The sequence below is a fragment of the Toxorhynchites rutilus genome, chromosome 1 (assembly GCF_029784135.1).
Source record: "Toxorhynchites rutilus septentrionalis strain SRP chromosome 1, ASM2978413v1, whole genome shotgun sequence".
NCBI classification, from domain to species: domain Eukaryota; kingdom Metazoa; phylum Arthropoda; class Insecta; order Diptera; family Culicidae; genus Toxorhynchites; species Toxorhynchites rutilus.
Window position 1 is genome coordinate 167,930,728 of NC_073744.1, and position 13,121 is coordinate 167,943,848.

The window sequence follows — 13,121 nt, forward strand, 5'->3', positions numbered from 1 at the left end:
TGAAAATTTTGAATAATTTAAGCATTGAAATAAATCGAGAATAGAACTGAAAGAAAAATTGTATTAAATCTAGAAAAAAATTCGAAATCTTTTATTTTTTCAACTTTTTTTACAAAAAAATTTAACTTTAAAACTATAATACCTTCTAAATATTGGTTAATGAATTGAATTTAGCAAATTATTTATGTTTTCAATAAAGAACAAAAAATATCATATCGAAAAAAAATTTCATCGAAACAAAATTATTTTGGAAATTGAAATGATTTTTGCTCAAAAACATATTTTATGAAAAACATCTGAACAAAAGTTAAATGGACTATAATTGAAAAAAATCGAAATTTAAAAATAGATGATTCAAAAAGAACATTCAAAAAAATTATGAAAAATTTGAATAATTTAAGCATTGAAATAAATCGAGAATAGAACTGAAAGAAAATTTGTATTGATTCTAATTTTTCATTTATTTCAATTCTCGATTTATTTCAATATTTGAAATAATTTGAAAAATCTAACATTGAAATATTTTAAGAATACAAAAATTAAAATTGAATAAAATTGAATAAAATTGAAAAAATAAACAACAACAAAATTGAAAAAAAAACTGAATGAAAAAATTGGAATAAATGAAAAAAATTTAATAAGAGAAAAATTGGAATAACTAAACTTTTGAAATAAATCGAGAATGGAACTGATAGAAAAATTGCGTTGATTCTAATTTTTCATTTACTTTCATTATCAATTTATTTAAATGTTTGAAAAAAATTAAAAATCCAACATTGAAAATTTAAACAAAATTAATAAAATTGAAAATTCGATCTTAAAAAAATTAGAAAAAGATCGAATGAAAAAATTGGTATAAAAAAAATAATAAAGGAAAATTTTTTGAAAAAAAAAAGAAAAAAGTTGCCAAATTTAGCTCCATTTGCTTGATTAGTTCCCGAGTTATGCAGAAATTTGTGTTTCATTTGGAGGGGCCGTGAACCATCATGAGAACCTTCCCCGGCCCCTAAAATCCCTACTTACAAATTTTCACGCCGATCGGTTCAGCAATTTCCATGTCTATAAGAATCAGACAGACAGACAAAACTCTGTTTTTATATATAAATCAACTTATATACTGATGTATCTACTTGCAGCGAAATGCTCCTGGTGGTGAACGAAAACGGTGGTCCCCTGGGTCTCACAGCGATCCCAGACTCGGATATCGGTGGACTGCTGGTGCAGAGCGTGGAGCCGGGCAGCCGAGCGGATAGGGGGCGGGTGCGCCGCGGCGATCGCATTCTTGAAATCAACAACATCAAGCTGGTGGGGCTCTCCGAGAGTTCCGTCCAGGAACACCTCAAGAAGAGCCTCTCATCGCCGGAGCTGAGGCTGCGGGTAATCCGGGCAGCGGCCGGATCCAAGTACAAGCGGGACAACCGCGTCTCGGAGATGATCGAAGCGGAGGAGAAGCCGGCGACCAGCAAGGTCGCGACGGTTTCACCCACGCGCAAGATTCCAGGAGCTCCCTCGGGTATTAGTTTGCAGGCAGCGAACACCAGGAAGCTGGGTAAACTGATCGAGATTTCGCTCAAGAAGGGCATGAATGGGCTGGGGTTCTCGGTCACTACTCGGGATAACCAGGCCGGTGGACAGTGTCCGATCTACATTAAGAATATCCTATCGAAGGGTGCTGCCGTAGAGGATGGTAGACTGAAGCCGGGAGATCGCCTGCTGGAGGTAGACGGGGTTCCAATGACCGGGAAGAGTCAATCCGAGGTGGTGTCGATACTCCGAGCGACAGAGTATGGTGCGACCGTTAGGATAGTGGTCTCCCGGCAGCAGGAATTGGCCGATGTCGAGGAAAGGGAGATCGTAAGTACTTCGACTTGATTTGGGAACCTAAACAGGTTTTGATTTCTTGGTTTTTCAGGGTTGTGGTATTGACAGCGAGCAGAAAAGCAATACCCCACCAAAACCTCCGCCACCCGTGATGCCGAAGTCTTCGCTGAAACAAAACAACCGCGCCCGTTCGGAGGAGGTTCTGGATATACAGGATTGCGGAGTCCATGTACGCACAACTGGTCCAAAGATGTCTCCATCCGGTCAGAGCACGGGACCGCCCATCCAGAAGAAACCCCTGGCGTCGATTCTGAAATCCGCTTCGACTAATCAGGTTTCCGAACTATTCCAGGAACAATCCCAGCAAGGGATGGGAGGATTTCAGTGGAAGAATCGGGAGATCCTGACGCTACACATTCCGGTGCACGACACGGAGAAGGCAGGGCTCGGTGTGAGCGTGAAAGGCAAGACGGGGTCGGGAAACAGCAGCAACGGAAGTTCCGGTAGCAGTAGCAAACACGACGGAGACTTAGGGATCTTCGTGAAGAGTGTGCTGCACGGTGGAGCGGCCAGTCGGGATGGAAGGCTGAAAATGAACGATCAGTTGCTGAGTGTGAATGGGGTGTCCCTTCTGGGTCAATCAAATGCGAAGGCCATGGATAAGCTGCGGAGTGCGATGCTGCAGACGGGTGAGTAGTTACTTGATTGTGGTGTATCTTGCTAGAATTGACCAATCTTCCGCCCAGGCGGTACCAACCATCCAGGTAAGATCATTCTCACAGTGGCACGCCGTATCGGTCGGCCTGTGAGCACTGGCGAACTTCTAGAGGCGATCGATAACTCCAACTCCAGTGAACAATCCGGGGCGACCGTTATATACCTCACCCCAGACAAACATGCGCAACCTACGGCGGTACCTAGTGACAAGCAGCACCAGCCATCCAACGATAACATCAAACAGCAGAACAAACGTTACAGCAATCCGGTACTGGATCGACTGACGGGCGGAACCGGTAGCAACGGTAGTCTCAACCCCACGCCAAGTGCCAACTGTAGTCCCATCAACCAAAGACCTGTATCTCTGGTGGGCCACGGACTGCGCAACGAGAGCTACTACATGGCTACCAACGACAACTGGAGTCCGGCGGTGAATCTCAACGGAAGCAACGCGGTCCTGATCGAGGAGGATCCCGAACCAACCTCTCCGTGAGTCACGCACTCTTTATATTGTCCTTATTGACTTCCAATGCGTTCAATGCTTCAACTCGCGTATCCCGTCACTAACACAGCCCCATGCTTTCGATCAATTCCAGAACATTCCACCTGGCGCGACCTTCCGACGCAGGAGGTGGCAACACCACGTCCACCCCAAATGGGGGCGATGTGACCTACGCCAGCCAACTCTCGCTGGATACCAATCCGCCAGCGGCGGAAGCCTTCAGTCGGGATGCCGTCGGTAGACGCTCGATGTCCGAGAAGCACCACGCGGCGTTGGATGCACGCGAAACGGGAACCTACCAGCGTAACAAGAAACTCCGGGAGGAACGGGAGCGCGAGCGGAAGCTCAACTCGGGCGTCGGTGCCGGTTCGATTGAGAGTCTCACCCAGATGAGTCGGATGAATAGTTTGACCGGAGGCGGTGCTGGTGGTGGCAAGTCGGAGCTGCGGGCCGAGGCGCTGGATCGGTTGGGTGAGTTGGGTCCATCGCTGGGAATGAAGAAGTCCTCCAGTCTCGAGTCACTGCAAACGATGGTACAGGAGATTCAGATGGCGGATGAAATGCGGGGACCGAATGCGCTGAGAACACCGCGGGGCCGTGGACGGGAAGAGATTCTGAGGGCGGCTGTGGAGCGACCACCGGAGACCCGTGAGTATTGCAAAATATTATATCAAATTCCCAATACAGGTAGCCTTCTACTGTGCTTTTTCACATGTGCATGCAAAAAAATACATCACGGTGCAACGTTGCAACATGCAACATTGACCGTCGTTGACTGAACTTCCGGATGAAGTTGGCTACAGTACAAGACCCAACAATTCTCTCTAAAGGTTGCAAAAAAGATCAGACTGACAACGACATGGAAACATTCCACGTGACGTCAATTTCTGAAATATTGCAAATAAAAAAAATTTTGGAATTCAAACTCAAAGCTTCTGAATTTTTTTTTTGTGTTTTTATTTTTTTGGTATTTTTAAGAGCTTTTGTGCTCTAAGGTAAAAATTTCTGGAGTATAGGAGGTTTTCTTATTTTATAAAAATATATTTTTCTAAATTAGGGGAACTTTTGAAAATTTTTAACTTTTTTGATATTTTTGAATTTCAGGATTTTTTTTCGTTTGTCATCTAGAAATATTCTGATAAAAATTTTGAATTTTCAAAATTTTCTGGTTTTGTGATTTGAAAGTTATTTTTTTTTAAATTTTTGCTTTTCTGGTTTCATCCTTAGAATTTTCACAACTTTTTTAATTGTTGAAACTTGTTGAATTTTAGAAGATTTTGAAATGATTCTTTTTTTATATTTCATTAGAAAAATATCGATTTTTCATTGAATTTTCAGATTTTTTTAATATTTTTCTAACTTATTGGGATTTTTAGATTGGTTTATTTATTTGATTATTCTTTTAAATTTTATTTTTTTTTAATTTTTATTGAAATTTATCAATTTTTTTTTAAATTGTAGAGATTTTTCCAATTTTTTATAATTTTTGTAATTTTCAAATTCTCACATCCGATGCTGTAGAATTTTTTAGAATTCTGGATCTTTTTTTGTTCTTAACATTTTCACAACTTTCTTTTCTTTTTTGTAGAAATTGTCAGAATCTTTGTAGATTTTCAAATCCAATTTTTTAGATATTTTTATGTTTTATAATGAAAAAAACCATTACTTATGGAATTTTCAGAATGTTTTAGTGCTTTTGTTAGTATTTATAAAACTTTCAAAATTGAAGATTTTTTCCAACTTTTGTTATTTTGTTATTTTTGGGTTTTAGAAATCGTTTCTGATTTTGAAATTTACTGATAAGAAGCTTTTTTCCTAGAATTTTCTGGTTTTATTATTTCAGCATAAATTTTGATTTTTTGATTTTTTTTTATTTTTCATAATGAATTTTGGGTTTTTAGAATTTTCTTATTTTCTGGCTAAAAAGAAATCTAGATTTTATCATGCCCTTCGACGTGGACTTCCAAAAATGTTTCTTATTTTATCTTTTGATTTTTTGGAATTGATAAAATTTTTAGATTTTCTGATTTGATTTTGTCTTTTTTTTTTAAATTTTGTGGCTTTTGAAAACTTTCTGGATGTTTCGAATTTTTATAATTTCAAGAAACCTTTCGACTTTTTGAATTGTTCAAAATTTGGGAATTTCGTAAAATTTATGGTTTTTTTGTGTTTTTGGAATTTTCGATTAATTATTTTATTTAAAATTTTTGAAGTTTTGTTTTTGTTGAATTTTTAAAATTAGCATATTATTTTAGGATTTTGTAATTTTTTTATATTTTTTTGTTTTCTTTGAAATTCCAAAATTGTTGGTTTTTAAGTTTTTTGAATTAAAAAGATTTGAAATTTTTAAAATTTATGGATTTTCAAAAATTTTCTTTTTTTCTTTTTCGATTCTCTCTGATTAAAAAAAATATGTTTTTTTAAATTCAGATTTATTTATTTTTTAGAATTTTCAGAACGTGGTATTGTAATTTTTTTATTTTTAAAAATTGTGATTTCTGAATTATTAATTTTTTATTTTTTATTATAAAAAATAAATAACTTAACAACTTAACCTCTCCACTGCCAGCGAGTTCATGAGTTTGGGAAAGGAAACTTTCGAACGTCTTTACCCAAAGCCATGTTTTCATTTGTAGAATCTGTAGTTTGTATCTGTAGGGTTTGCTGTAATCTGTGGATACCAAAAAGATGAGGTTTTGTGACCACTCGCGAAGGCTTTTCCCTCTGAATAACTGAATAAATAAATAAATAAATTTAAATTTGTATTGAGCTCGGTAAACAATAACATTTTTCTTCTTCTTGCAGAAGCGAAGAAGCACTGGCTCCTGGAGGAGGCAACCCCCGAGGTCGACTCGGGGGGATTCGTCCCGCGTGGAAGCCCCTTCCAGTCCTCGATGAACGATGGCAAGGGCAAGAATCGACAGAAGAAAAATGGTCTCTTCCGCGGTATCGGCCATATGTTCCGCTTCGGGAAACATCGGAAGGATGGAATCGCTCCGATCAGCGATAACGTACCAGCCGATTACACCGCCAGTTGGAATGATGGACCCAGTGGGGGAGTTATTGGAAACAACACTCAGCAGAAGACTCAGACCTTGACGGTGAAGAACGTAAGTTCGAAGGTCGGTCCGCCATCATCATCCGGCGGCGGTTCTGTGTTAAATGGACCCTCCAGTAGTGGCTCGACTGGAAGCGGAGGTGCTATAAATCCTGCTGCCCCCAATGGGCAGCAGCAAACAAACTCGATCGAGCGATCGGCGGCGGCGGCAAGCTCCGGCGGTGTGGTTGTAAATCATCCACCGCTCTACCAGCCTCCGCCACCGCCACCACAGCAGAACGGAAGCAGCAATATGCCCACGTCGATCCATCACACGGATGTATTCAACCACAGGTATTCGCACTACGTCAACTACGAGGAACTGCAGCAGCAGATTAGGTGAGTTGCGGATTTTGTGCCCGGGAAATATTGTACATACCTACATATGTATAACAATTATGGTTTTTTCTTCATGGTGATATCCCATCCTCTCGATGTGGCGGGAACATAACTCATAATGAATAACATTTCGTGTTTAATCTCCTGTTCTGGATGTGCAGCTTTCACATTAACCAAATTATATCATCTCTTAATTTCTAACCAATCTGTGTGCAGAGTAATATTTGGTGGAAGAGGAATTATTTGCGGCCGATTGTAGAGAGACAAAAGGTATTCTGCGCATTTATCATTTCGGTTTTTCTTTTCACGCTCGGTTAGTTCTATGTTTGATGAGTGTTCTTTAAAGCTAGCCTGAATATGAAATTGCTCCGTAATGAAATCTTTGGTGGATATGAATCGGTTGCTAGAGAACAGAATGACAGTTCGCTCGCAACTTCATACTATGGGCCCTATTGTATAAATCGAATCGAGAAGTCGATACAATCATTATCACTATCCACACTGAGCAAAATTTCGTATTTTGTAAATCGAGGTAATCTCTTACCGAGCCAAACATTGATGTGGTGCAAGTTGCATATATCTAAGCGTTTCTACAACGTTTCCCAAAGGAAAATATATGGGACGCAAACCAAAAAAAAATCGGAGCATCCATTTTTGCCGTTCTTCACCTTCCGGTCGATGATTAGGTTCTCGAAGTATCGTTTTGGTACTCTGCTGACCGTGGATTGGACGATTTCCAGCATCTTACCGATGTCCCGATGTGACAACTCCGGATTCTCGAAATGAGTGCACAGGATTAATTCACGACGCTCTTTTTCGTTCGACGACATTTTTCCAAATTTACGAAAAATTGACAGTGAAGCATGGCCAACGTGATCTATACACTCTTATCTGATTATAAGCAAAAGCTGAAGATATAATTCCTATAAATTAAATTTCTACGGCGTTTTTTCCGTGATGCAATTTTATGTGACACACCCTTTAAATTCAAAAAGGTCGCCGTCACAAAATGGTCGACTATGTATTTTTTGCAATCCCCTCAATATTGGTATCAAATGAAATGAATTGACTAATAGAATACAGTACAGGTCGGACTCGATTATATTGTGATTCGATTATATACAATTTTGGACTCGATTATATTTAGGTTGGAAAAAAATATTTTTTTTATATTTCAAATATGGCTTATTTCATGAAGAAGTGTAACCTTTCAACGTTAAGGTGAAGTTTAAGTGTCTATTACATGTACAGTGGGGTAAAAATCGTGATTTTTGAAGATTTTGCTTGAATTTTCACCACGAATAGATAGAAGTTGTGCGTCAAAGAACAAATTGTGGAGCGGTTAAAGAACTTCATTTTAATTGAGAGAAACAATCTAGTTTAATATAAATTTTTAGGATAAAATTAATAATAACACATTACAAATTATTAACTTTTAAGTGTTTCACTTCCAAAATGTTATTAAAATTCACTAATTTAGTTGTTCCACTACTATATCCTGTACTAAATTTTCTCGTCTTTCAAATGAAAGCATTAGAAGAAAAATGAAATGTTATTCATTGTGATAGACGCGTGAACTTTGCGATCTATTGAGAAATGCTCGAGATATAAGCGTTCAGAATCTTTCACTTTTTCCGACTTGTTCAGTGCCTAGATTTTCATTTTACCCCCCACATCTTCCGGTTAGACGTAGTCCTACGACAAAAATATTTCACGGGTGGATGCCTCTCGTCGTTGAATTGTAATATTTACTGGAATGCGCTTCTAGTTGTTGAGTTGTCCAGCAAGCTCGTGTGCGCAACTGATGATAATCGAATCGAGACGATGATCAAGAATAGTCCTCGGTATACAAAACATCAATTAGCAGGTTCCTTACAAGTATCTATGGTCATGAGCACCTAGTGACGCTTGATTAGGTAAAACGTTACAAAGTATGAGTTTTTAAATGGATCCCGCCTTCATCAACAACTCGCTTTATAAATGCAATGCAAATTCGCAGTTTGAAGCAAATCGTGACAGGCGAAGAAAAATATAATCATTTACAACAATGTTGAGCGAAAAAAAAATGGACAATTGATATCTCCAAAGCCGGTTCACCCGTAGAAAATCACGAGCTTCTACCAAACAAACAAGCGGTAAATACCAACAAATACTATTCGCCGCTAAATAAATCAGAATCGGTAATCTAAAATGAACGTTCAGAGTTAGTCAAGGCCACTTCCATAATAATGCAAAACCTGATGTTTCTGTGACAGCACGTCAAAAATTCTTAGAGTTTGGCTAGGATATGATAGTTTTACGAGTTTTTCTATTCCGAGCGCGAAGTGCGTAGCGTGCAACTTTTTGAAGTACAATGTAACTGCGTCACGATTTTTGACATTTTTTTTCGAGATGACACTAAATCTAGACGTTTCATGCAATTTTAAGACATTTGGCATCAACATTTTTTTTCGAAAACCTCGATTTCCTTCCCCCCTTGGGTGATTTTTCGATTTTCGAAAAACTCAAACTTTGACCGCTTTACGCCACTCTCCCTTATGTCCGATTGAGCTGATATTTGGCATAGGGTGTATATTCGAGGTGGTGAACATTTTTTATGAAGTAACTTTTTGAAATTAAAAATGAACATTTTCATTGGCATCCAAGTGTACACTCCCTCCATCTCCAGCCATTTTAATATGAAATTCTTCTGTACAAAACGATTCTACTTAAACGATTCCTTCCAGCAACAGACTAACGTTGAGCTCACGGTCCTCCTCCTACGGTAATCTCGCTAGTGGTGGTAGTTCCGCTAACCATATATACGCCCTTATCAGCCATATTAACGCTAGTAACGATGCTAACAATGCCGCTGCAGCAGCAGCAGCCGCAGCCGCAGCCACAGCCCGTTCCCGCTCATCATCCCCGGTGCTAGTGGAAGAGCTTCTCTCCACCGCCAGATTTCAAACGCTGGCGCAACAGCAACTTGCCGCCAGACAGCAGCAATCCGTCCACCTCCAGCAGCAGCAGCAACAACAACAACACCATCGACAGCTAAGCAGCGACTACTGTCGGTACGTGAGTCGAGCCCTTTTCGGGGCTCGGTCACCTACCGCAACACTGTCCACTGCTAGCAGTGGTGGCCCTAGTCCGGTGGATTTCCTCTCGGAATCCACACTGGACCAGATGCGGCTGCAAGTGCGTCGTCAGCGGGAAAAGGTGGAGGAGGAAAGGTAAAACCACATAACCTTAGCGTTGCGTAGTGCTTTGCTTTGTTTTTTTTAAGTAGCTTTGATTGTTGCACGCATGCTTGCATACATGTAGGCCATTTTCGCGCACCATAAAACAGTTAGTGTTTTGAAATATTTCATTTTCCTACCTTTCTCTCTATCTTGAGCGTGTAACAAGCTTTGTACTCAAATCGAAATTCGACCCCTTTTTCTGCTTTTTCAACCAAAAAAAAAACCCAAACCAAAATCCGAAAAATCCGAAACTCTAGTCGACGTCATCATCATTATCATTCCCAAAGATCGGCCCGGAATACGCCTCCGGTGGAAATTGCCATTCACCACCAGCAGCAGAAGCTGAAGCAACCCCGTCCAGTGTCCAGCTATTACGACTGTGGAGCCTACGAAACCATCCAGCACAGCGGGGGTGGATCCCAGCGGAAGACAAGCCAACCCTCATCTCCCTCCAAACAGCAGCAATCACAGCAATCCCAGCAACAACAACCGCAGACTGCCTGGAATGGCACCACCAGCAGTGGTGGAAGTGGTGGCCCTCCGGGCTACCATAACCAGGGCTCCATCCGGAGCCGTGGTCCCTTCGTAACCCAGGTGCAGATACAGAATCAAATTTCCTATCAGTAGTAGTGTGATCTCCTACAGTCGCGGCGAAACGACATGCGAAAAAAAACAATATCGAAACCAATACTGTGATGTCGTTTCCAACAAAAAGAGCAAATGCAGGAACCCGAATCGTATCTATTTTTGTGTAACCACACAAAATTCACCTTTTCGGTTGGACAACTTATCATTTATGTCTCGAATATATTTTCGTCGGTTTAAAAAAATGATGTTTTAAATCATTTTTTTAAGTTACCATTAAGCTTAGATGCCTACAGTATCATTTTAAATCGAGGGGTCAGAGAGACCCCACCACTTAAAACTTTTCAACACTATTTTCTTTTCTTCATTACGCTAGGATAACGAACGAATATAGCTACCCTCCGTAACGGTTACTTAACGCTCTTTAAAGTGAGATCGAACGCGCTTAACGCTTGTAAATTATTATATTAGTAGCGAACACTCATTAGACCTTCCCCCCGCCAAGGAAGCAACTGTGTATATATTCACGTTATTCAACAATAAAAGGCAAAACAAAGTTCGGTGCGCCACATTTAAGCCTTCAACGACGAGCCTTTCAAACTGTGCTCTTAAAGTTTAAATCTAAATAAGGTAAACAAATCAAATTAAGAACAATTATATCTCATCATCGACGACATCTGTTATATAAAAAAAAATCGCGTTGTGTATATATATTTTGAAGTTAGTTTAAGAACAAAAGATAGCCCCGAGAGTGGTAACCTTCCATTAGAAAGACAGAAACAGAAAGAGATGAGCCTCAAGTGTAACATCATAAACTATTAACATGTAAACGTGTGTGCCTCCCCAAAGTACTTACATAGAACGAATAATGTTTCATCCGTAGTATATTTGTACCGAATCTTTTTGGAATAGAGTTTGCGCCGCTAGAGGTGAAAACATCTGTTAATGATGCGCGATCCATTATAAACCACTCGATGTAAGAAAGAATATAGAGAAAGAGATATAACGTAGCAAACACACACACATTTATTGTAAACTGCTCGAAGTGGATTACATAGAGAACATGTAAAGTATTACATATAACTTTCGTGAAAATTGATTTTTCGAGGGTTTTTTTTTCTTGCTTCGTTAGAACAGAAAAGAAATTTTTCCTGGAACAGAATAGCGAAGGAGTGGAGGGCCATTCCGAGGCAGTATAACCCTGTTCGAATTTCGATAAAGGTCTTATCGGTGTTGCCACAGTTGCCACAATCACACCATGCATATCACCATCACAGTAGGCGCCGCATCGATTGAAGGTAAGTAAGTTTGCTCAGTATGCCAATGGTTTTTGGATACCCTGTTCTATCTGTAGGGGAAGGAGGCCCTGACTCGGTCCTCTAAATAGCAACGGAAGTTCCTTTTCTTGACACCTTCAAAATCGAAAACGAAACCGAAACCTAAACCGAATTGAAGAATAGAAAAAGAAAAAGAAAAAAAAATATTGTAGATTGTGTCCAAGACACGACCACATTGTTGACGTAGAACTACGCTGTTATTTATCATGTCGCTAACTTCGGGCAATATTTCGGAATGCTGCAAAATTTTAGAAATAACTGACAAGTAAAATGATTTGGTCGCCCTGAAATGTGTTTTTTTTTTTGAGAATCAGTTGACGATAATTGATTGATGATTCATTCTTGCCCTCGCAGAACAAGACACAAGCTGGTCGCTTGTCGCACTTAGTTTCATGCCAATGCATTGAAAAATTACTTCGAACGCTATTCTGGTGGCCTTTTTCGCAATTGACATACACTCGCCTAAGGCGATTATATACTTGTTGTACCAGCATCATTATTCCACATCTCATAACTACATCAATCTTTCTTTGGCTCCGAATGGGAACGACAACAATGACAATACTTGCAAGTATCAAATATCACAAATTTAGTATTGTCTCAGTGGGATCGCACCTCTAGACATCGTTCGTACATCGTAAACCAACCAGTGTCACACAAGCGTTCACAATAGCATTCATACAGAGCCATACATAGGTGGCTTGAAGCGACTAAGAATGTAAACACTTATCATCATTTTGCGTTATTCTCAAAAGAATACTGTTAATATCACTATTACTGGCCTTGCATTATTTTCTCATGCTCGAGATAAATGCAGCTGTTATCCTCAGCGGAGAAAATGTTGCTACTGGCGAAACCCAATCACATACAAAATTCTAGAATGACATTTACTTTCTTAGTGACTAAATAAACGAAATAAATTCTGTCTGTTAAACTAAATAACAAAATAACTTTCTTGGTGACTAAATAAACGAAATAAATTCTGTCTGTTAAACTAAATAACCTCGAAAAGAGTTACATTGTTTCATTATGATCAACATTAGCACAAATGCCATCCTCGTTGTAGGCAGTTTTGCGATTGGCACGCGAACCCAAATATCTCACAACATTCCAGCACGACATTCACTATGGAATAACTCGATATTCCTCGAATAATTATGTGGCGCACAACCTTGAAGCTTGCATCGCCATAGCGTTAGTTCGATGCATTGATACAATGTCGAAAGCACCAATGGAGCACTTATGATGACGGAAAACAAGCGATGTTGACTGTTTCGAATGAAAAAAGGCTGAATATTTGCCTCAGCAGAGATTCATTATTCATACCCTAGCGCAAATATTCCACTTCCGCTTCCTCCTTATATTTATTATCGCGGTTGCCTATTTTGCACCACCAAACAATCATCCATCACAGCATCAAAATATCAGGTGATTGTTTCATCGCGACAGAAGCCCTTTCTAATAATGTTTCCGGTTTCGATTAGCGTAGCTGTCATCCTTGG

General features: G+C 39.5%; 1 protein-coding gene across 13 annotated transcripts in view; it reads left to right on the forward strand.

The window, feature by feature from the left end:
* LOC129774444 (partitioning defective 3 homolog) overlaps positions 1-11,381 on the forward strand; it is a 237,060-nt gene extending 225,679 nt beyond the window's left edge. For 3 of the 13 annotated variants that reach the window (XM_055778214.1, XM_055778185.1, XM_055778188.1), the window contains 7 exons: positions 1,137-1,854; positions 1,913-2,510; positions 2,568-3,027; positions 3,135-3,688; positions 5,846-6,476; positions 9,203-9,688; positions 9,955-11,381. In XM_055778214.1, the coding sequence (XP_055634189.1) occupies positions 1,137-1,854; positions 1,913-2,510; positions 2,568-3,027; positions 3,135-3,688; positions 5,846-6,476; positions 9,203-9,688; positions 9,955-10,324 (3,817 nt within the window). In that variant the 3' untranslated portion in view covers positions 10,325-11,381. Of the gene's footprint in view, positions 1-1,136; positions 1,855-1,912; positions 2,511-2,567; positions 3,028-3,134; positions 3,689-5,845; positions 6,477-6,637; positions 6,747-9,202; positions 9,689-9,954 lie in introns of those variants that run through there. The other 10 variants (XR_008742726.1, XR_008742727.1, XM_055778206.1 and 7 more) reach the window with 10 other exon arrangements.
* The last annotated feature ends 1,740 nt before the right edge of the window (positions 11,382-13,121 follow it).